Source organism: Acanthochromis polyacanthus, chromosome 1 (assembly GCF_021347895.1).
Source record: "Acanthochromis polyacanthus isolate Apoly-LR-REF ecotype Palm Island chromosome 1, KAUST_Apoly_ChrSc, whole genome shotgun sequence".
Taxonomy (NCBI): Eukaryota; Metazoa; Chordata; class Actinopteri; family Pomacentridae; genus Acanthochromis; species Acanthochromis polyacanthus.
In genome coordinates, this window is record NC_067113.1 from 19824007 (window position 1) to 19849459 (window position 25453).

General features: G+C 39.9%; 1 protein-coding gene across 3 annotated transcripts in view; it reads right to left on the reverse strand.

The window, feature by feature from the left end:
• ltk (leukocyte receptor tyrosine kinase) overlaps window positions 1–25453 on the reverse strand; it is a 60258-nt gene that overhangs the window by 24246 nt on the left and 10559 nt on the right. Inside the window, exons 1-14 of one of the 3 annotated variants that reach the window (XM_051950733.1) lie at window positions 25238–25431; window positions 13898–13990; window positions 12145–12294; window positions 11649–11880; window positions 8900–9039; window positions 8116–8253; window positions 6298–6447; window positions 5770–5870; window positions 5470–5630; window positions 4371–4465; window positions 3310–3381; window positions 2769–2943; window positions 367–517; window positions 98–226 (exon numbers count right to left, since the gene is read on the reverse strand). In XM_051950733.1, coding sequence (XP_051806693.1) covers window positions 98–226; window positions 367–517; window positions 2769–2943; window positions 3310–3381; window positions 4371–4465; window positions 5470–5630; window positions 5770–5870; window positions 6298–6447; window positions 8116–8253; window positions 8900–9039; window positions 11649–11880; window positions 12145–12294; window positions 13898–13916 — 1713 coding nt within the window. In that variant the 5' untranslated portion in view covers window positions 13917–13990; window positions 25238–25431. Of the gene's footprint in view, window positions 1–97; window positions 227–366; window positions 518–2768; window positions 2944–3309; window positions 3382–4370; window positions 4466–5469; window positions 5631–5769; window positions 5871–6297; window positions 6448–8115; window positions 8254–8899; window positions 9040–11648; window positions 11881–12144; window positions 12295–13644; window positions 13870–13897; window positions 13991–25237; window positions 25432–25453 lie in introns of those variants that run through there. The other 2 variants (XM_022221421.2, XM_051950737.1) reach the window with 2 other exon arrangements.

The following is a 25453-nucleotide window of genomic DNA, read 5'->3' on the forward strand; positions in this document are numbered from 1 at the left end:
TTTCAACGCGCCTTCAGACATTTGTGATGCCTATCAGCATATCAGGCCCACAGAAAGGACCCACAGTTTTGAAACCGCACAGAGTATCTTCTGGCACCTTAAAGATGTAAGTGGCTCCCCCTCCTCCGCCTCCACCTCCAGCCCACTCTGCACCAGACTCCACCCGGACGTTGCCTTCGATCACAGACGACTCTCCCAGGCAGATCTTCTGGGTGTAGGGATTTCTCTACAAACAAATAAAAATAAGACTTCACAAAAACTTCAGCAGGCAAAAAAAATTAAATAAAAAATTCTATCTAGGTCAGTCTCTTGATAACTGCCTGGGATGTCACCCCTCCATCCTGTCCTCACTCACACCCGACTCACCCCCGGGCACGCGTCCTCTCCCTGGTGGCCCACCATGATGTAAAGTAGATCTCCTTTCTCCAAAGGAAAAATAGCGGATATAAAGACCCCGTGGTTGCGTTTGTTGTGGTTTTTGGCTCCTTTTCCTCCTGCAGCACCGTAAGCAGAGATCCTGAGGGAGATCATTGCAACACAAGAGGATTAAATTCTATGATTGGAAGAAATTGCTTTTTTGGCTTGGTCTCTGCTGTATATACTATATGAGATCGACTGCAGTACACTTGAGCAAATGGATCTAGATGTTTGTCATAAAAGGTGAATTAGACACCTGCAGCCTTCTTCAGATTGCCATTGATGGGGAGTACAGGTGCGTGTAATTCAGCCTGAGTAGTTGAACATCCTGTAATCCTACGATTGATTCTCTCACTTTTGTGTTGCTTTGTTTTGTGTTATGGGTGTGATAATGAGACTGGCTGTGCAAAGATGTGAGAAATGCGAGAAGTCCTGATTTAGCAGCAAAACAATCAGGTACACGAGCACGGTCAGAACGATTGAGCCACGAGACACACAGTCACACCACGAAATTATCATGTCGTCCAGATCTGTGTGTCACACAAAGACACATGTGGTGCATACATGGCGTCTCTTTAGTATCTCAGCTTCTAAAAATTAGTATTTACGGAAGATTGTCTCCTTGTGGCTCATTTGAGTTAGTTACCTGAAAAATACAGAACTGAGGTTAACATTTACAATTTTTTTTTTATATACATGACGCATCCCGATATCTATACGTTATCAGTTTTCTGCCCCTATAGGCCACACAGGCCATCTTCACAGTTGCTCCTCTCAGTCCCCTATTCGGTTATCACACCCAGACTCTAAAACAGGCTCTTCTATTACGTTAAATTCTGCCCCACTCTTGGCAATGTCAAATCAAAATTTAAGGCTCATTACCTCAGTTCTTCCTGAAACTGTTTCAATCATTTTATTTTTTCTATTTTAGTTCCATCTCTTAAATCCCGCTCATATGCTTTACCTTAGCAATCCTATTCTCCTACTGTCTTCACGTGTGCTCATCCTTATCATGTCCTCTATCCATTTAAATGCGCTATTGCATGTTGTTAACCTTGTATCTTCTCTCTCCAGTAGTTGGTGCTTTGTCCTCCCTCTCATAGTGTCTCTCTGCAGGTTTGTCCAACTCTAGAGCTGCATGAGCCTAATCTGCCGTCTCCTATGATTAATAATTCTGTAGCATCTTGACCTTTAAATTTAATTTAGTCAGGTAATGTTATGCTTAAGATAATGTTGTAGGGTTTTAACCATGATATTCAATGCACTTGGATAAATTCACAACATATATTACAGTGTAGGTTCAGATAAATTCGCAATGCAAATCTAATTTGTCTGCTGGAAACCACTTCGGCTCATTGTCTGTTGGTTTAAATGTGCTATATAAATAACTGACTTAACTTGCCATGACACCACTGACTACCTGGGTTACAGGACAAGACTGGTAAAATTTTATGTATCTGTTGTCAACAATTCCTTAAACAACATGAGTCGATGTCTCAGAATATTCTAATACATCAGAATTTTCTGATTTGTCCACACACCAAGCACATACATTTTTAGCTATAAACACATAGTTTAAGGCGTTTTACAAAAACAATTCACTAAACCAACAAAGCATTGGCATTGAGCAAACATACACACAAAGAAGTAAGTGGTATTTTTTGGGTAATATCTTCAGCTGCAGGTGGCATTTAAAAGTGTAAACAGAACTAAATGACAATAAACTACACTCAAAAATATAAACGCAACACTTTTGTTTTTGCTCCCATTTTTTATGAGATGAACTCAAAGATCAAAAACTTTTTCCACATACACAATATCACCATTTCTCTCAAATATTGTTCACAAATCTGTCTAAATCTGTGATAGTGAGCACTTCTCCTTTGCTGAGATAATCCATCCCACCTCACAGGTGTTCCATATCAAGATGCTGATTAGACACCATGATTAGTGCACAGGTGTGCCTGAGACTGCCCACAATAAAAGGCCACTCTGAAAGGTGCAGTTTTATCACACCGCATAATTCAACAGATGTGGCAAGATTTGAGGGAGTGTGCAATTGGCATGCTGATAAAAATGGGAGCAAAAACAAAAGTGTTGCATTTAGATTTTTGTTGAGTGTATGTAGCACAGGTTTATTGTACTGTAAAACATTTCCCTGGGCAATTGTGTGGTTGAGTTTTGTGTTTTCATTAGTTTTGGAGGTGAATAAGTTCCTGCATAGTCAATACCTGTTAGTAATATTACATAATCATTGGTTTTGGTCTTTTTTTATATGTTTTGCAGACAGTAATCCACTGACAACTAACTGTGCATGGCTATCAGCTCAGGAATCGTCTCCTGTCACTTACAGGTATCTGTTAGTCGCTGGCACCCTCCACATTTGGATTCCCTTTAAAGGGCTTTCCTTCCCCACAGTAACGCTGACATTTTTGTTCCTGTAGGTACTGTCACACTGGGCTTGAGTGGGGCCATGAGGTCCACTGGCACCGCACGAGTTAAACCACCATGTCATGAGGGAAACTTCTACAAAAACAAAAAGGAAAGTGGTAAGTGCAGTGGGGAGATTACAGATCTGTAGTGTGAGTTGAATATTTATATGTAGATGTAAAAACATGACAGACACATGAGACTAACAGAAATACACAAGCAATATGAAAGTCACTGCAAACTGCATTAGCCAACTGTATAGCGGGTGAATGTAAAGTGGATTAAAAGCTTCTGGTCAGCTGATAAAGCAGATAAACCTTCAAGCATTGAGAAATTGCGAGTGTACAATCCACTACCTGGAATGCAAATTCTGCACGCAGAATGGATTATAAATGACATGGATGACATGGGACTGATGCTTTAGGAATTCACAAAGTAACCAAGGTGACTGCTACACGCTACCTGAGGCCGACGGCTCTGGAAGAGGACTTAAGAAATCCTCCAAGTCCGCCATGGGCAACAGGGAGTTGAGATCTGAGAAGAGGCACAGAGGCAGTTGAGGTAAAGGAGGGAAGAAAAGGAGAAAAAGGAATCATATTCACCCATCTGGATTTCACAGAATCACGACTTACATTCAGAAATATCATAGCAATTCAAAGAACAAGAGATGTCTGATTCCAACGTGTCTCACTTGGCCAATTTTGTCCATTATGTAGAACACAGACATGATTTTTGTCCCTTTACTGGTGGTCAAATTGGTGCAAAGTCCTTTGCCAAGCCCTTACTTCAAACCAATCTGGCGTCTTTGAGTCTGATTACTCAACAAGAGCCCTCACGGTCCCAGCATTATAAGTCTTTGCAGCATATAACACACATCAGAAATGTGATAAGTGAAAATATTATTCTACTCATGGCTGGCTACAATTGCACTGGGATCCTGAATCAAACCTCAGCACCAATAAGAAAATGTTCCAGTTTTGCCTAACTGGAGCTGAGCAACAGCTGTGTACCACTGTGTCTCCTTCAAAGGTGTTAAACTGTCTAATGCACAAACAAATCAAGCCTTTCACAACTGGGCTGTAACTCTGGTACTAGAGAGGCTTTGTCTTTGCATATGCTTGTAAGAATTAAAATCTACAGGGCAGCAAGAAAGCACACAGGAATGCTGGCAACAATGTTGTCGTACTGCGGTACTGCATTTGCAGCAAATCATTAAATGTTGGTCACCCTTGTGTCACAACCAATCACTGAAACAGAGCATCAAACAAATGACTGAGACAGATCACTGCAGCTCTGAAAGAAAAGCAGTAGTCTAGACTCCCTGCAATCCTCCGCTCTCCTATTTCATTCAGCCTGATTTCCTGAAGATCATTTTGAAAGTAAAGAGAGACATATGACTAACCATTGAGAAGATTTAAGCTTTTCTAGCTTCACATAATTGTCTGAAATACATGTTAAACTATAGATAAAGATGTTTCATCACCATTTCCAGCACTTTGTGACATGTATTAGTCAAAGTTTACCTGTGGTGAAGCACGCTGCTCCAATCGCAATATCATCAAGAGCCACATCAGCACTGGAGCCTTCCCCCCACACAGCTGTCACCTTAACACGGAACCTGCAGGAAAGCAATTATTCAGAGAATTACAGTTATTTCCTTTATGGGAAAGCTACAGGAGCTCACAAAACTGCTCACTGTAAAGAACAATTCACATACTCTTTACTGACACAAGTAAATATGATTGTATAGAAAATTATACACCCTTAACTAAACTCAAAACTACAGAAACAGAAATATTTAACCTATTAATTCAGACATAAACAGAAGTCTGAGCTGTATGCAGTCACATTAATGGATAAAGTTCAAGTGATTTATCCTGATCCTGATTTCAGTACAAACATTAATCCACAGCTTCATTGTCTAAACCACAAAACACCTTTCTAACTCACTTTACCCTACAATTTCACATCTATTTAAAACCACGCATGCAGACGGAGAACATGCAAACTCCATGCGGAAAAATCTCAGGCCCAGGCCAACACACGAACCGGGGACCTTCTAGCTGCAAGGTGATGGCGTTAACCACTGAATCACTGCAGTCTCAATCAGGATCTAATAATATAATAAAGTTATTTGATTCTGAAGTTACACAGCATACTGAATTACACACCAGTGAGGTGAAAGTTCATAAGTCGCAGGTAAATAATTTGTTCTGTAGCAGTCGTTCATTTGAGTAATGAGCTTCATCACTGTGAGGCATCAGGATGTTTTTATTTTACTGCCATTAAAAGAATAGATTATCTACGTTATCATCACATATGAACAGAATATTCAGTGTTTAGGAAGTCATAAATAAACTAGTGTGGTAGTTATGTCAACATCTGGCTCTCTCCATCACTGTTGTGGGTATGCTTGAGTAAAATGCAAACAAGAGTGGCCAATTTTGCATATTACAAACGGCTTTATAGACCTTGATGTGAAAAAGAAGTCAGTTACGCTAAATAATCAATCATAGATGGTTTGTTTTATACACAACAGGCCATGTCGGATTAATTTGCTGCAGCCATTTGGATATGTGAAAATTATCGACTCTTCTACACTTTCCTTTTCTCATTACGTACTCATGTTGAAGGCCAGTCAGCTGCAGGGCAACAGCTTCCCAGTCATCCGTCCACTGCCCATTTCTCTCCCAGACCAGTGGTGCAGCGCTGGTCCCATTCTCCTCTATAGCCACGAGCAACGAACCGTTGAAGTCCCCATATAGGTACAGGGAGAAACGCATCTGCACAAACAACACAACATTTAGAGTTTTGGAGTACTATTTAATATGATTTGAACTAAAGCACTGCTGCACAGGGGGAAGAAAAACAAAAACGCTTATAGAAAATAATTCAGTGAGTGCATCTGTCTAAGTAACTGACCTGGCAGGCTGCAGTAGAGACTGGATGAGGGAAAAAGGAGCTATGAACGGACGCCTCTTGAAGAGAATTACTCTCCGTTACCTGCAGAAACAAGAAGTGCCCTGGTGGCACAGCAGAACATGTTTGTTTTTTTTTCTTGTATTCCTAAAGCCATAAATTACACACACGTGAATATTTCTATTTCAATTTCTCGGCATGAATCAGCAGCCTGTGAAACAACCCAAAAGAATGATATTTTGAGCTGTATTACAACAAATACATTTTTCACCAGGACTGAATTTTAAGACTGTATGTTTTACATTACATGTTCCAAATATTTCATCACCTCTTTCTGAGCTTTTAGTTGGTTTTTGTACTTCTGTGAACAGATTTTGTGGCTAAATGTTTAATGTTCAGTTGCAGATTCGGGTTCTTGACTGATATCTCTCTCTGCGCGCAAGAATTCACCACAATAGGAAGAGATTCACAGAAGTAACAACATCAGGGTGTAATTCACACATACGGCACTCGTACACAAACGCTCACAACCTGGTGTCCGCTGCAGAGTGACACCCTGCATGTCATCTCTTTCCAGAAGCTCATCTCCAGCCACCCTCCTCCAGCCCGAGTGCTGATTGGACGTAGACCAACCACAGGAATCCCCTTCAAAGGAACAATACGAGCCAAAAGGAAGAGCATCTGGGAAGGAAGCAGACTGCAATCATTTATCACAGAGAGACAACAGCTGCTATGAAGTTCATCCTCTAACCCTGAACCTTCCTCTTCCAAAGAAAGAATTACATTTTGGACAAATCAGCTGAGTACAAATATTAGCAGGAGGATGACTGTTCACATGTGGAATTGTGTCTGTGCAACTTTTCTTAACTCTCTACACTTCAAACTATCTGTGCATCTGCAGGTCAGAGTAACCTGACTACACCCAGACTCTGTAGAAAATAAGCTTGTTTTGCATGTGAAAAGCTTTGCATCCAGCACAAAAAACTCAAATTGTACAGTTTGTCTTCTTTATTTCAGTACGTACTATAACAGTAAAAAGAAAAAAAAAAAGAGGTAGCCTGGGTCCTCCCATTTCACGTCTTTGTGCTAAAAAAAAGTTCAACTAAATATGTCAAGTCATTTCTCCACTGGGCTCAGAGAATAAATCGATGTCAATCTTTCCATCTAAAACTGAATAAAATGACAAAAAGCTATTTATAAAATGTCACAGTATGCTTTTAGCCTTACATCTCAAAGGGAGCGTTTTGCAAGCACTCAAACAGGACAGATTTAATTCAAGCATCCATTGAAAAAATTACACCACCGCGGTGACCTAGCTCCTCACCCTCGGGGAACCACAACTCAAGGAGTCTAAATAGCCCTGACTGCATCGATTTCATTACTGAGTGAAGTGCGGCCCTTTGATTCTCGGCAGAATGACTGATGTTTTCAAAGAGAATGAGGAAGCTTGTTATATTTCAGACTGTGAAGTGGATGGAAAACAAAGAGATTTACTGTGTGAAAACACACTTTTCGTGCAGCAAATGTCTCTAAACACTGAGACCACAAGAGATGCATCACGGATTATCAGAAATTATGGAATGTGTTCCGTTTTGACGTCTTAATGGGATATTCAAAAAGAAAAAGCTTATTATATTATTAACAATACGCTAAAAATATTCCTCATTAGGGTCACTTGGTGGCTGGAGTTCATCCCAGCTGACTTAGGATGAAGGCAGGGGATAGCCCACTACAGGGCTACACTTGGAGACAAACAAGCACTCTCATATTCACACCTATGGACAATTTAGAATCACCAATTAACCTCAGCATATTTTTGGACTGCGGGAGGAAGTCAGAGTACCAGGTGAAAACCCACGTATGCACAGGGAGAACATGCAAACTCCATGTGGAAAGATCCCAGGCCTGGACGCAAACTGGGAATCTTCTACTTGCAAGGTGACGGTGCCAACCACCAAGCCACCAATTTTAATGTGAATTATCACAGGACAGAAGCTGCACTCAAGTTTCACACTTTAAATATGGATATAATAGTTATTCTCCACACTTAAGGCTCTTGGCATGAAATAATCTGGCACCTCTGGTCAAAGGATTAAAAAATTATCATGGATTTAAATTTATACAGCTAATGCAAATGGATTACAGCCCATCAAGAACGCTGCTTTTTACTGAAGGACTGCTGTGCTGTAAGCTGTTCTCACACAACTCTCCGCCCACAGTCACCCAAACTTCACCACTTATATTCTACCGAGCCTTCAGGAAGGGTGCAGTGGTGCAGATTAAAATCATTTATCACAGTGAAACTTATTCTGAATACTGTGAATTTATTAGGAAAAAATTAAACCTTACCACAGGTGAAGCCTTCATCCTCTCCTAAAGGACAGTCTGTGTGGAAGTCACACACGTGGCTCTGGTCAATGCAGCCTCCTGAGTTTTCACAGTGGAAAGATTCCTCACAAGCTGCACTCAGGTCGACGCCCTGATGATCTGCATCCCAGCAAGCACACGACAGCTGTACGATTATACAATACTGGAAGCGCACATAGTCTTGACACAAGCTGCAAGTTAGAACGCTTTCAGAGTGAGCAAATTTGGGTCATTTTAGAGGTTTAATGGGGTAAAATTCACAGGAATAAAGCCACATTCAGAAAACAGCTTGGTTAAACCTGATTTCCTTACAAGATTAATTTGAATTACTGGTTTGTACCATAGAAAGCAGAAGAAATGCAAAACTGCTGCTCAACAGGTCAGATAGCCAAATCTGTTTGCAAATTCACTTTGAATAACTTTCATTAAATGTACCTTTCCTGACACCAAATCAAATTTTTTATATGCCAACATTCATTTGCAAAACATGAATGAGATTATTATTCATTTTAAAGTTGAATAAAGCTGAAAAATACCAAAAACGTGCACCCTAAGCCTATCCAGTATTCTTAACTGCTGTGGAAATCTTACAAAGTATGTTTCCAGATGTGCCTCTGTAAGTGAAAAGCAAGTTTCCAGCTTAAAGCGTACAGCTGGTTCCATCTTTCTGCTCTGTCTAAGATGCGTATCAGAGGAAACAACCATTACAGCATCTGGTCTGAATGAAAATGTCTGGTCACAGCAATGCAGGACCTGATGAACTCACCTGATTCACAGTCTACGAACTCCAGAGAGTCCAGAGCCACAGTGGCTCCATCTTCTCCTTCGCAGGACGAGTAGAGCAGCATCACCTGAAAGGGTTCGTCCACCAGGCCGATCGCACTCTCCAGAACCTCCCACTCTGCCCTGCATGAACCAAGATGACAGAAAAGTCATCTGTAGGCATCCATATGTTCCTTTATATACTATTAGAGCTAGTTTGGTATTGGGTGGATGAATTCAAACACTGCAAATATGTGAACAAGTATATTTTTACACAGTACTGGCTGCAATTCTAAATTAAACAGATGAGACCACAGATGATAGAATTTCCCTTCTGGGATAAATAAAGTTACTGTATTGCATCACTTTGCTGTCTACGTATATATTTTTGGTTTCATTAAAGCCCGCTGCTGTCTTTAGAATGAAGTCTTTCACACCCTGAAAAACTTTTGTAATCTATTTGAGCTGCTATTAATATTCAAATGCTGCAGCTCTGACATTACTTTAAACACACTTTACACAATCCTCGTTTTCCACCTGCATATTTTACCCAATAGGATTATTCCACCTCATATCATCACCTTTGTAGATTAATTTCTGTTCAATTATCTCTGATTTTCCTGAATTTTGAACCGGATAAAAAAAAGAATCATTTTAGATTGATAAAGCAAATACTTTAAGAGATATTTTGTTTTAGCATGTTTTTTGCACAGTGAAATTTGAGGCCATTTGAACAACATATCTGAGGAACCATTAAAGACAAAATGCAGACATTTTGACTGTTACTTGTCATCACGCCATTGATTCATAGTCTGCAACGTTGGACAAGTAGATAAAATAATCCCTTGTAGTGGGTGACAAAATAAAAATACATTTAAGTCATAAAAGGTCTCATCTTTGAGCTCAATAAAAAAAAATTACTTTCAACTAATGACATTTTCTGCTCTATATGTAGTTTCAAGTCATAACTCAAAAGAAAAATATAGAACACATTTCAATATGAAATACTTTGTCACAGAAATAAAAAGAAAGTTATTTTCATACCTGACTGAGCAGGTGAGACAAGATGCACCACAAAAACGAAAATATTTGTAAAGACTATTTCAGGTAGATTAGAAATCTGGAAATTCAAAATGATTTTCTCAATATAACTAAGAATATTTTTAGTATTTTATTTTTGGTACACATTTTGTAGGAATAAATTTGGCTTGGAGACTCGCCGTGTAGATTTGTGCGATTTCTTTTTCCAGATACATCGATCTGTACAGATCGGGGAATGTTGGTTCCTCTGACTCAGTTTGTCTTTTGTTCTTTTAATGGCACATTGTTCCCATTAAAGGCACATAAGTGCTGCCTTCATCCATATACCATCAGCAGAAATATCTATCACAACACTACACCTTTGTATGTAGAATGTATTCATCCTTGTGTGAGTCAGCTGTAATTTACAAACAAAGCACTTCACTGCCATTCTGCTCCACAGGGCGCCTTCAACACACAACATAATGTATTTCAACCTGACATGCCACAGCTTTCACAAAGATGAACCACAACAGTGCGATTATAGATGGCATCATGGATTAGAGTTCACCTGTGACTGAACTGCTTTTTTTCTACAACCTCAGACTACTACCTTGTATGTGTGACAGCACCTTCACTAAGCCTTCCGTCACCTCTCTGACTCAGTTTCTAAAAATACACTTCAGCTGCCACGGCATCAAACACACTGTACAGTAAAGTGAAGATAATGCAAATACCTAAAGGGTAATTTCCACGGCCGTTAAGAGTTACTCATGCAGGTAAAACATTACAGCACTGCATTAAAAGACATGTGATGCTTCCTGGTAACTCTGCTTTTAAATGAGGAGTCCATCCAGAGGTTGCATCTACTGGTTTGTATGGGATGAATAGCATGCTTAATAAATGTTACCACAGTCTGTTTGTGCCTCATAATGGAATTGCAAAGTCCATTACAGTGCAAACGCTAACAAAGCCAGTGTACAACTTATTGCAGATGCCCATCCATCCTTCTTCTGTCCTAACCAATTACATATAAATTCATTTCCAGTCTGCATCTAGAGACAAGAATGCTTTTAGCTGCTCTAAAGACGGCTGTACTTCAGCCTTAGATCAATAGGAACTACCTGTCCGCATTTCTTAAAGAATGCTCGGGGGAACACAGTCACAATTCTGCAGTTTGTCCCAGATGGCAGGTAAAGAAAATTTTCCTTATTTAAACTTCGGTACCACAGAGGTAAAATGTATTAGTCCCTGTGCCCTTGCTGTGTCTGAAGGCCTGTGTCACCTTTCATTGTAGTGAATCTGAGCGACCTTTTATTTACTTTACAAGCGAGACCTCAACTTGATAAGCTTTTCAATCACTAAAGATGCAGGCAGGGTTTTGATTTTTGACTCTGGCTGAATGAAAATGTGCTGTAGTGCTCATAAAAAGAGTTGATCCCCTTTAGAAGTTTTCGCCTTTTAATGTTTTTCCAGATTTTGTCAATAAAAAGTAAATTAAGTGACTGCATAAGTGTTTTAATTATTGGCATCACTTTGAAGAAATCTGTTTTCATTTGGACACGGTTCAGTGTTAAAAAGTAATAAAAGGGGAAAACTTCCAGGGGTGAATATTTTTATTAAGAGTCATCGACACAGGATCACGAGATTGATCAGGAACCTCCCTCTGACGTCCTTGAATAAATGGTTACTGAAATATTTTGCATTCTGGAGAGACTTTGGAGTTCGCTGACCTGCGGTGGTCTCCTGTCCTGCTGTGGAGAACTTCAGAATGAACAGCTAAACCTGAGAGAACCGGCTTGATGAGGACGGTGAGGTTCCCCGCCGCTGGACCGGCATCGTATAGAGCAACCCGCAGGGCGCACTGCCTGTTGCTTGCTGGCAAAACTGGACTCGTTAATTGGTATTCACATCTCCCAGACGTGTCAGAGGCAGCAGGTGAAAAGCTCAGGAGAAGGAAGTGGCCTATAAGGTAATAAAGCAAAGTAGAAAATTCATGCTTGACTGTTTTATAGCAGCCTCATAATACTGTCAATCCCATAGATCACTCAACAAATGCTTATACATTAAGACTAACCTCAGACTGTGCATTAGGATATCAAACGTAAAAGTAAAGTAAATGACAAGCCAGAGGCAACTTTTTTCAAGCAGCACTTCTAATTATAATTCTAATTATGTTTCGTAGAAGAAGCAATGAGCAGCATCCTGAACATTCATTCAGCTTCTTACCATCAGAGCTCCCCAAAGAGTGGTCCGTCACAGGCAGCATCCCAGCCTTCATGCTTTCTGATTGCTGCGGTGACACCACGGACCAGTCACTATGAGTGCTGTTATTTGAAAAAGTCCAGAGGCACGGAGACTCAAAGTCACACGAAGTAACTGCAACACATAAAATATCAGAGACACGTACATGAGGAAAAAAAATAAATCAGTGACAGCGGTCGATGTAATGACAAAGTCCACATGCTGTTGTGATGAAACATGCCTGTTGTAAGAGGCTTAAAAGTACAAAATCACACTAATTAAACACATAAAGTAAGGATTTCTTTAAAAACCAACTTGTCAACAAAACTTTGAAGCACATAAACAGCATGTGTGGTTCCACAAAAATGTACCAGAATGCCAGAGAGAGGGAGCAATAAAGAGGATGACTTTGATTTGCTTATAATTGATGATAATGTGGGACGGTGGGTGAATTATGACAAACTTATTTCAAGCTGTTCTTGAGAAAACAAACCTGAAAAAACAAACATGCGAATTGAACAAGTTTCGTTACAAACCATCTGGATTTTTCTTTTTGGTTCTTAAAGCGCTGCTTTTAAAGGGGAACTTCGTTTTTTTTCAACCTGGGGTCTGTTTTCATATGTCATTTCATACATGTGAGTGATGGAGAAATGAATTTTTGACATGGCTCCAGTATTTAGCCAGGCAGGCAGCTTAGCAGCTCAGCTAGCGAAAAGTATGGGGCAACTTGCCCCCCCGCGTCAAAGTCCGTCCTTTTCTTTACTTTTCGCTAGCTGAGCTGCTAAGCTGCCTGCCTGGCTAAATACTGGAGCTATGTCGAAAATTCATTTCTCCATCACTCACATGTATGAAATGACATATGAAAACAGACCCCAGGTTGATAAAAACCGAAGTTCCCCTTTAAGTGAAGCTGCTAGGATCAAAATGATCTGGACGACTAAGAATGGAAGGATGGAACTCAACCAAGGCTGCAAAACCCTCCGTATTTTACCTTAATATAAACCATTTCAAATCTAAAACAGAAGCACGTAGCGACAAACAAAATCCATGTGACAAATGCTTTCCATGCAATTATGTTTAAAATGTGTCTGATTTTACGTCTGTATCATGATCTGCATCTCAGAATAATCACCTCTTTGACTCCTGGCGTAAGTTTCCAGTAAACTTAATTTAAATCTTAATCTGTTAAGCAGCCAAACAGACAGATCCTTTGTAAATTTTAAGTGACTGTCTGTCTGTCTGTGGATGAACAGGATGAGGATGGAGGAAGCATTCAAGACATCATGTGATGACTGGAGAGGAAATGACCCCTGCAGCTAATAGGGCAAACAACCATGGGAGTCCTTCGAGGGATGAAACACAGAAATATGAGGCACAATATTCAATCGTTATTTCATTGAAATGTTCTTTGAATTGGAAATGCTGTAGAGAAAAAAAAGGTTTCATGGTGTCGGTATGCTGCTGATGTGCTATTGTGTTCACAACCTGAGAGCCATGCTGTTACATCTCGAGTCGAACTTGAAATTCCTGCCAGGTAGTTTTCTGCTCCTGAAAGGTCAAGATCCTCTTGGCGGATAATTGGCAATATAGTCGCTTTTGACCTTTAAGCAGATTTCAGTCTCTCAGGTGCCCTTCAAACAAATAGTCCTTCTGAAGCGTGTAATTACTGCAAGTGATCACAATAATCACACAGCTGCTCTTGGGAATACTTATTTTCCGTTTGTGTGTTGGCTCTTACTTTGGCTATCATCTTCCATGGGATGAGGAAACAGCTGATCTGAGAAGTTCTCTTCCAGAAATCTGTCAAAAAGAGCATTGCAGGTGCAGCCCACTGAAACGAAACACATACAGGGAAAATTTTAGTATTATGAAATGAAAACAGTAGGGCTGGACCCAAATATTCGTTCGCTACGGCGGTATCCGGATATTAATTTTAGTGTCCGAATAGCGCCCCCCCCCCCCCGTTGGACGTTACGGGGCGGAACGAATATTCCGATATTCGTCTTTAATAGGGCCCGAATATTCGGAGGCCAGAAACCACCAGTCGGGCCAGCCCTAGAAAACAGCTCATTCAAACAGTTTTTCAAGCATTTCACAAGCCTCAATCACTCCATTAAACTGTAACTGCAGTTCCACCGCTGAGCTTCCTGCATTCTAAAAATGCAAAATTATGGTGAGATTAATCCTTAACTTTTTGTTCCAGTGGAAAAAGACAAAAACAGGCCTGAATGTGACAGAATGAAAATATCCAGGTTCAGTACTTATTCGTGCAAAGACATATCCATCTGCAGATAAATTTCAAAGCAGTACATGGTTAGTTTCAGTGCAAAAAGCGTGAAATGCAAGCAAACAGTATGGAAACATATGAACAAGCACTAATATTAATGTAAATCAGCATTACATCATTTGTTTTCGTCTTATTCACACTGAAATCATAACCTTATGTATGAAATTTTACAAAAAAAGCAACTGACATGCACTTTAGAGTGAGCTAATGGCTGACATTTTCATATCAAAGGCTGAAAACTTGATTATTTTAAATGAAATGAACAATTTCAAAGAGAAAAATTCATAACAGTCTCTCTATCTCTCTTACTTTTGTTTTGGATCGACATGTCTGAGTAAACCTTCAACAGAACAAAGTGGGCTTCTGGCAACACTTCGCCAATGAGGGGCATGGAAAGGGCCGAAATTTCAGAAACGACTTTTGAATGTTTGAATACATGGAATTTGATTTATCAACAATCAAAATCCCTCAGAATCCACCAGTCACTACTGCTATGCAACTTACTCAACTTGACACATTGTGTGGACCATTCGACCCTTGATTCTACCTTGGGTCTTATTTCACAGAAATTTATGGATTTATGAACATCTGCGATCATTTAAACCTCACACAGATTAAAATATTCTTCAGCATTTCAAAATTTAGAAACTCACTTCTTTCTGTCTCAACCAGATCAATGGATAGATAGATACAGATATAATCCATCACAAACAGCTGACAGGCAGATGTTATTTTGGAGAAAGTCTGTTGATATGGCAGCTGAATAACGAGTCAGCGGAGGCACTTCACACATGACACGACATTCAACAAGCTAACTAGCATGACCAGCAAACAATGAGAGAGACGATCATATCTCAGTTCGTCACCGCAGCTCAAACCCAGTAACGGCCTCGAACAGTGACACAACTGTTCTCGGATGCCTCTAAGGCATGGTCAACCAAGAGAAGCAGGACAAATTGAATTATTAAAAAGGCTGTTTATTAAAAGCAGTTAGTGATGCTGCTGATTAAGAGGTGAGAGGTCATGTAGCTGAATGACAGCCAAGCCATTCATTTGTAATTATGGAATAAAAGCTGCTATGGATAGATTTCTCAATATGGAAACCGGAAAAATTAAACTCTTCAAAAGAGAAGGGGTTCGGTCAGAAGTAAAGACATCAACAGGCTATTATTAACAAAGAAGTTTTAGGGAATCCCCTAGAATCTAAACTTCTTTTCATTGTTTCTGGCTTCTTTCCAAGTTTGTTTTAAAAAATTTGGGAAACAAAAATCCAAAAACCCTTAAGACATGCTCTATCATGAAAAAGAGGAAAGGAAAAGGAAGGAGTAAATTATTGATCTCATCATCAGCCAGCAGCGCAACTAGTTTCTTTGATGACTATCCAGGATGCCGGCTGCAGTGTCAGCACACCGCAGGCTTCTGAAAGCTTTCAGTTCTGTCTAATAGCAAAGGTTGTCTCTTGTCCCGACCATGAGGCCATCAGGCTCGGCAGGATTTCATTAGGTTCAAGGCAGGAACTCTGAAATGGAAGTCGCAGATCTTGAGCAGCTTAGGAAAATCATCTCATCTTGATGTTGCCCACGAACACAAAAGGCAGTGATCTAGCCAAGGCCACTTTGTCACTGACAGATCTGGCCAGAACTAATGCCCTCTACTCTCTCAGCTATCTTCCCCTGTCTCAACTTCCAATTTCTCCTCAGAGGATTTAGTTCTCACCACTTAGAAGTGTAAAACATCAAATACATTGGTTCCTGTTTACAAGGCTTTTTGAAAAATTGTGTGAATGTTGACTGCTTGTCAGAGAAAACAGTCCTGAATTTGCAGCTTTCAGAAGGTTTTAGAGCAAAATTGTAATGAAAAGGTCCATTGGTGCATTTTACACTTTGACTTGCATCAGTTTGAGCTCTTAAATCATCACATCCAACCCTGATGTGACCAAAGTGGCACCCTCAAAATATACAGTTTTGATTTGAGCTAAATCAAGCTTAGCGGAAGTTCAATAAGAAGATTAGTGCTTCCTCTATCCATTTACACTTTCATCCCACCACAACTGACTGAGGGTGTTTTAACTCAACTTACAGTCTCATGGTTGTATGTCTCCACCAACCAGACAAAGTTCCAGTTTACATCCACCTCTGTCCAAACTTAACCGCTGACCACTTGAATATCAGATCTCATCATTTCATTATTTCATTAGAAATCTGTGTAACATTTTGTAGTAGTTTGAGTATGAATACTGGATTTATGGCCAAAAATGTGTGACGTCACAATGACGTGTGATGATCAAAACTGAACCAGCTCACCTAAGTTGAGGGGAATATTTTCACCAAATTTAAGGAAATCCCCTCAAGGCATTCTTGAGAAAATGCAATTATGAGAATGGGATGGTGGGACAACCTGAAAAACCCAATGCCTAAGGTCTCCGCTAACGCATACAAAGGAGAGCAGAAGGCCCACAGTTCATCTTCATGCTTCTATGTTGAATCATCTTTTGCGAGGAGGAAACCTTCATCTCTCACCGCCTGCTCAAGAAAGTCCCGATCCCTCAAATCTGTCATCCCTTATTAGATCTTATTAGGTCCTATCCCTTATCCCCTCTGAGAAAACACAAGCCAAGTGAACTGGGATCCAAAATCTCCAATCACAACTTTGCTGAAAAGAATGAAAAATGGAGACAGATGTTAGCTTGAAGGAGGATTTATCAAGGAGGGAAAATTGTGATGAAGCACAGAGAAAATACACAATATGCACACAACATTTAGTCGGACCAGCATGTCCACAAATATACAGAAGCACTCCTTAGAGACAGTTCAAAGGTAACGTTTCACATAGTAAAAGTGCTCAGTGTCTGATACTACAAATGCTTTATTATTGTTCTTATTACCACAGCCCTAAAAGATGATTGAGCATTTGTAATTGCTTGCAGTTTTGATGGCATGCAAGTGTGTTTCAGAACAGAACTGTCTGCTCGATTTGTGAGGACATCTGGGAAAAGGAACAAAGTATATCAAAATGAAACAAGAACAATAATTCTGGAATTTTTGCACCGACTTCTTTACAACTAAGCAGAGTCATCAAAGCATCGTCTCAGGGTCTAAACATTATGTCCTAAGAAGTGACACGAAGTCATTGAGATGTCTAAAAAACTGGTTGTGGAAGTGGTTACAAAAAGCGAAGTTTAAGTTGATGGCAACAGTGACACTGAAACAGCAGAAAACTGAACAAAATTACAGCTTCAGCCGGAGGTCCAACTCATTGTTGGAAGTTGACGTTACACTTGTGTGCAGTGAATCATTGTTAAATTGTTTTCACTGCGAGATAAACGGCACCACCGAGGGACACTGACGCAATTGAATTCGCACACAGCCAGAAGACAAGCACGAGCTACACATGACAAATTAAACATAAGCATAGCACACAGCAACAGACAGATTTGTGTTCTATAGTTCTGCTCTTTCAGGGGTAAAACACTTAGAGTAGCTTTGACAACACAGTAAATCACTTATGACTCACGGTGAGGTTTAGATTATGGTGATTCAGTGTGTTCTGTCAGAAAATGATCACAAAAGGTGGAGTCCAAAGGTAAATACACTAGCAGTCAAAAGTTTGGACACACCTTCTCATTTAACGATTTTTCTTTATTCTCATCACCATTTACATTGTAGACTCTCACCGAAGACATCAAAACTATGAATGAACACATATGGAATTATGTAGTAAACAAAAAAGTGTGAAATGTGTTTTATATTTTAGATTGAAGCTCATTGAGAGAAGTCCAAGAGTGTGCAAAGCAGCAATCAAAGCAAAGGGTGGCTATTTTTAAAAATCTAAAACATGTTTTAACTTATTTCACACTTTTTGTTTATGACATAATTACTCCACCAAGGAACACGGCGGAGTTATGTGACGATTGGGGTACGTTTGTCTGTGCACAACAATATTCAAAAACGAACCAGCGGATTTGGATTAAATTTTCAGGGACGGTCAGAAATGGCAAGGACCACCTGATTAGATTTGGGCAGTGATGCAGCTGATAGTCTGGATCCACGGATTTGTTAAAGATTTCTGTATTGAGAGATAGTGACACAGCGTCACTGCAACTATGACAACAAGTGAACTAGGGCTGCAACTAACGACGCATCGACGAGTCGTCTGAGTACGATACGTCATCAAAAGCGGAAGTGAGCGTGCAATGCAACAGAAATCACCTTCCGAAAGGAGCGCGGAACACGGACGAACGTCGGCGCTGCATCGTGCATGTATTATGTATGCACGCTGTAGCGCGGACGTCCGCATTCTATGGTAAACATGGATGTCAGCGTTTACTATACAGCTGTATCTAAACGCGGACATGGACATTGGAATAGTGAGAAACAAAGGCACAAAGAACCCTTCTCTATTAGGAGCCTCCTTATCTCCTCGGTGCTGCCTGTGAAATTTATCTCAGCACATCATGTACAAGAATGTCTCAAATTCTAAAATGTAGTTTGAGAAGGGAGGAGTATGAAGAGAAGAGGTTTGCCAGAGGAGCCATGAGTGAGGACGTATAGACGAAACCTGTGATGCATAGAAGTATGACACAAACATGGATTATACAAACTACAAGGAGAGCAGCACTGGCAAACAATCATAATCCATGTCTGTTACGGGGGACAATCTGAGAACCCAAGTGCAGGCACAGAACTGGCAGACGAGGAAAATAGAGAATACTGGTTTTGTTTTACTAATGAAAACAAAGCAGATGTGGAAAAACTGAGCAGCAGGGAAGAACAAAACTAACTGGCTATCCAAAAATTGAAACTCAACCTGAAACTTTATCAGAACAGAAATGTCAAAAAATCATCAAAGGGGCATTACAGACAAGCGGGGGTAAAACGACCAGGGAAAGGACTGAACTGAGGCAAACTGAACCAACTAAAATTGAGAAGTAATCACTAAACTTACGAAATCTAAAGATAAACTTAGCAGGACAAGAACAATGGAAAACTAATCTGAATACAATAAGATACTAACCAAACAGGGAATACTCAGAAAGGGGGAACACAAACTGACGAGGAAGCAGGGTCGGGGAGTCTAGAAACGGAATGCAAGCTGGGACGGAGCTAGGCTGAGGACAAGCTGGCAGAGGCAAGAATCCGGGGAGAGTACTGAGTCCAAGTGAGGGGAAGAGAAGCCAAAAGAGATCAACAGAGTCCATGACGGGGTGTGAGTCTTTGAAGGCATGTGGGTCGATGATCCAGCAAGGAGTGAATGCAAACACAGAGCTTAAGTAGCTGGAGGTGAGGTGGAGAACAGGTGAGTTGAGTTCAGCTGATTACTGCAGCTGACACTCACTGCAGTAATCAGCAAGTAGAGTGCAAGGAGAGAGAGAGACATGAGGGAGAGGTGACAGACAGATGAAAACAGAAAGACCAGGAACCAAAGGAGAAAGGAGGAAAAAGAAGAAGAAGGGCAGGAGCAGGATCCTAACAATGTCAGTCTTTCTATATTTGCAGAGTACTCTTTGGTATGTCACAACTCTTCTACACCTTACAGCAAATGTGTGTTAAATTAAAAAAACTACACGTATGACATTTTACCTTTTTGCACCATTCTGCAAGTTGAAAATTGAATCAAATGTAATTATATGCTGTAAGCTGTCTGCACGGTTCTGCTCATCTGATACACGTCATAAACTACAGCAGCAGACAGCAAACAAAATAGTGGAGAGAAGCTGCAGCTGTGCCATATGTTTTATTTAATCAATGCCGCTTTAAAACAACAGCTCAGAGGCAAGGATGTCTTGTTGAGTTAAATGTCTGTTGCCGTCTCTCTCCTCGTGTCTCATCCTCACATCCCTACTGTGAGCGAGCAAGATGTAAGCGGAAAAGTTGAGGAAAGGAATCGGGGATATACAAGCTGGACCTGGAGGTGGGAGTAATAAGGGAAAGTGACGCAGATGAGCAGACTGGGGAACTGGGAGCAGATAAGGTGGATGTTGCAGAGAGGGCACTAGCCATGAGGAAAGACTCAAGTGTGTGAAAGATATGATGCAGAGAATTAATCAGGAACATATTGAATTGAGTGTCCACATTTAGTTTAATTAGAATATATAGGGGTGCGCCCCAGGGATCAGTCCTGGGACCACTGCAGCCTCAATCTAAAGGTTTTCAAATTTTCAATTTCCACTTTTAGAATCCTATTTATATTTATTTGGTCAGTGTCAACCCCATAACCTGAGTCTGTCCACCATTCACCACTTTTCTGGGCTTATAGACTGATTCTGTATATCAGTACAAATGTCTAGTGATTGTAATGGTTGATTCTTTCTTTTTTACAACTCCCACTCAGCAACTAAAAATTTTACAGCCCTAAATCACATTTGCTCATTGTGTGCCAAGATCAGATGGTCTGCTTTGGCAACCTGGAGAGGTAATCACTGGAATACTCGATACTTTGAGGAAGCTCACTTTTATCTTTACTTTGTTTTTTCATGGTCAGAAACAAGAGATAAAATATTTATTTATGAACCACTTGGGTTGTCATCAATGCATTCCTTTTACAATTATGAAAAAGTAGAATAGAAAACAGATGAAGATGAGTCACTGCTGCCTGCTTTCAGCACCACAAAGGGTTTTCTGATGAACTAGTTAAAATGAATGAAGTTTATGACACATTACACTTCGATGGTGATGGTAAGAAATGCAGTCAAGCTGGTAGCGTTATTTGAGAGAACTGGTGATGAATCATCCTTATGACTCATATCAATACCAAACATAAGTTTATGCGTTATGAATCTGACAAAAAATATATATAGAAAAACAGAAATGCTTGTCAAAATATGATGCTGTCATTATTTTGAAGACCCCCCAGAATTATGAGATGTTACAATCTTCACTCCAAGAATTCATTCCTCCCGTCTGTCATTGAGGACAGGACTTTGTTGTACTAAAAAGGGGTGTATGATTGTGCTGATCCATCTTGGAATCAAATATTCCCAACTCTCAGGCTGCTGGTCCAACTAAATAAATTCAGTCATTCTGAATGACTCAGAGGCAGGCCCATCTGTTTGATCTGATTCATATTTCCCTTTTGGTTTCCCTGATATTGAGAACCTGTGACGAGAGTGATGAGTGATTAATGGTTCTTTGAATTTATATTGTTATATATAATTCTGTAATCCTTTCTGCAGCTCTGCTTGTGGAGCTGCAGAACATGTTGAACAGGATGCTTTTGTAGAAAACACTTTAAATCTTAAGGACATTTTTCTTTGATTAAAAGAAAAGGTTAAATCAGTAAAATGTGGTTTCTTGATATTTAACACGCTCACGTTTGAGTAACATGGACAAGACACACGGGTCTTAATGTCTGGCAGGCATAAAAGCATTACAGACAGGCCTTTTACCTTTTGTCTCAGATAAGGTTGTAAATAAGAAATATATAATAAAATATTATTTCTATGTTTGTATTGACTGAATTAGTGCTCTTGAAATGTACCTCACAGCAAACTTTACTATGTGAGCTCTTGCAGTAGGCTACAGGTTGCTACTCAAGCAGGTTTTACAGAAAATGTATGATAAAAATGTAAAATCTCCTCATATTTACATGTGCACACTCCAATGTTTGGTTTCTCAAAGATTTTGGAATATAAAAATAACGTGACAGGCAATAAAATTCTGAGAAACCGTTTCACTAACTTAAAAATTCAGTTGTGGTTAAAGAACCTCCCCAAAAAAACAGAAAAACTATCAGATATGCTGAGACTCGAAACACAAATCTTTCCAGACCTGTTCCAGAAGGGAGCAGTTTGTTTCTACTGTTGGATGAATTAATGGTCAGAAATGATTCATATCTGTAACAGAAAGAAAAACCATTAGCTACTGATATCATTTTGGTTCACAGTGTATTATATTCACATGCGTCACTGATCGCCGCTGCATTTCACACACTTAAACACACACTTGTCCTCCTGTGCTAAAGTGAGGTCTGTCCAAAAGAAGCAAACGCTGTTATCACCTACTCAAAGTTAATCTCTTAACCTCCAGATGCACACATATGTGGAAAACATTTGTACATACCAGCACGAACCTGAACTAAAATTGTCCTTTCTGCTCTAATTTCCTATCAGTCATCATCACGGCCATTAGAAAGCTGAGCTATTAGACATGTAGAGGCAAACTCTGAACTCTCCCAAGGCCTGCAAATGGTGGGCCTTGTGCTCAGAGGCATATAAAAGATAAACATTTAAGCAATTTGGGAACAACTGCGGACAGCCTTCATTATGGTGTAAAATAAAGCAAACAGGATTAGGTTCATGTGAATTTAATCAGTCAATTATTGAAGCTTCAGACCATCTACTCTATTGTGGGTTTCGCCACGCTGAAGGGTTTAAAAGGTTGCATGTGTTTACGCGGGCTGAAAGTGTCAAGATTCACATAGTTTTTAAGCTTTTAATGGTGACTTTCAGAACAGTTTATTTGCCCCGTGTATAAATTTTATGGCATTGCTTCACTCTCACAGTGCAGAGCCTTCAAAACTCAGAGTTTTCTCTCAAGAGTTAGTACAGATCAACAACAGAAAAAGAGACTGGGCTTAGAAGTGCTATGCCACGCTGGACGTGTAAATAAGAAACTTTTTGCCAACAAAATCACCAAATAAATTTAAATGATGGCAAGTCAAGTTTTCCATTTTCTAAACCCATCCACCAAAGCAGCTTGGCAACCAGAACTAAGCACAGCACGAATGCAAGAACAAGATGCTGTTTGAGTTAGAGAAAGTAAACAACCCAGAGTTTGTTTGATTTTTTTATGTAGTGCCAAACTTAATGGTTGAACTGTATCCTGGAAGATGCAACAGTCGTTTCAGATTAACTTAGGAATCCACTTTACCTACAATGAGAGAAAATTGTTTACATTTAAAGCGCATCGGAGAAAAGCTCCAATGTTCTAGTTATAAGACATACAGAACAAATGTGTAGAGTAGTTGTGCCAAAAATCAAGGACGGTTTTAGGTTGGCAGACTCAGCAGAAAGAGGTGCAGATTTTATTTTACAGGGCTTCTCCATTGATGTGTTAAGTTACAAAATGATCCAAAAATAAACTACAAAGAAAAATCATTTCAAAATAAACTCGTAGCTACTCAAAAAAGAAAAAAATGTCACATTGTGGCAGCAGAGCCTCATCTCTCCCTCGAGAACACAAAATCTCTGCCTCATATCAATTGACACCTACTCACTTCAGCTCTTCCATTATACATCATGGCGGCCTATTCTTTAACCTCGAAGCAAACGATTCTGCAAACGCCATTGCTGTACACACTGCAAACCTGTAGGCATTTCTAAAGCTAAACAGTCCTGCATGCTGAGCCAGAACAAAGAAAACTATTCAACCACATTTAACCTGTAACTTAAAGGATAACTGATACTAAATATGGCTAAGTGTTTTCCTTTAATCCTCCATATGACGGATGTAAACAAACCTGGGATAGTCTGTGCTGCAGGGTTACATTAGCATGGTTAAACTAAAGCAAAATACACAGAAGGATGTTGTGTATTGTGTAATGTTTTGCATGAAAGTATCAAGGGACAAAATGTCTTAATGTGTCACTTTGCATAATTCTTTTTGAAGTTTGGTTCAGATCTGCTGGACAGAAACCTGACTATTATTCAGTACAACACCAGGACGCTAATTCCAAAGCAGCAGTTGTCTATACATGTGATTTTCCTCCTCTAAATGTGCTCTATGGAAATGGTTTCTACAGACTTGATCGCACCGCTCGCATTCAGCTGCTTCACAAAGCCACATGTACGGAGATTACGGACTAGAAATAATGACAATAGTGTAAAACATGAACTTATCAGAGAAAATGTAAAAACACAAAACTCTCCTATTGCAATTCATCCAATTGACAGCATAAGAACACCGTCAAAGTGCTGCCGGTTCATATGCTGTAAATAACAGAAAACAGAACATCGCATGGCAACTTTACATCTGGAACCATCCAAGATTCATAATTCCTGACTAATGTTCTGCATGACATCTTTCGCAGAGATCCCAGAGTTACAACCCAGATTCAGGCCGGGTGGTAAAGCAACCAGCAGAACTCTTATCCTGTGTTCAAGTACAGGCAAGTGATCGTTTGACTGTAAAATCTAATTTAGCTGTTAAATACCCCCCAAAACTTCTCCCAGAAAGGTTACGAAAGCAAATTGGTAACAAATGGAGTAGTTCCCCGAAGGACCACAACTGAAAATCAAGTTGCACTATTCCTGGCTTGAAAATAAAATATGCCTTTCATCTTCATATTTCAAAACACTTATCAAAACACACCCTTGTTCTGGGACATTTTTAAATAGATTTCAGAGTAAATTTCGGAGTAAGGGGCTTTCTGTGGCAAACAAGGAAAGATTGAAAAGTAGCAGAAACAGAAAAAAAATGCTTGCATGAGAGTTTTATCCAATTTCACATCAATGCAATAAAATAATGACAGATTCATGAATACTGGACACAACGGCTACTTGGAGTCAAAAGCATAGAAATATCCTCATCATCTGATTAATAAGTGTAAAATTGTCACGGGGGTGGTTGGAGAACCCAGGCGCAGGCACTGATATGACAGATAGCAACGGAAACAGGTTTTATTTTAACCAAACTAACTGAACCAATACAGAAAGGGGAAAACAAACCAGGAGACAAACTAAACCAAATTTAAGACGAGAACCAACTATAAACGAGACCTACAAAAAACCCACAGCTTCAACTACAAAAACAGAACAGGGATACACTAAACCAGATAACAAAACAATGTACTTACAAAACCAGGGGAAACAGGACTAAGGGGGCAAAGCAGGCAGGCAGGAGGCTAGGAAATATCCACAAATAGGTCCGAGCAAAACAGAGTCCAAGTGGAGGGAAATCCAAGGTGGGGAAAGCAGGAGAGTCCAAGGGGCTGAAGCAGACAAGGGGTTGGAGTGGGGCACAAAATGCAAGAGGGGAACAGAGTTTGTGGTGGCATGTGTTTGCTTGTTGC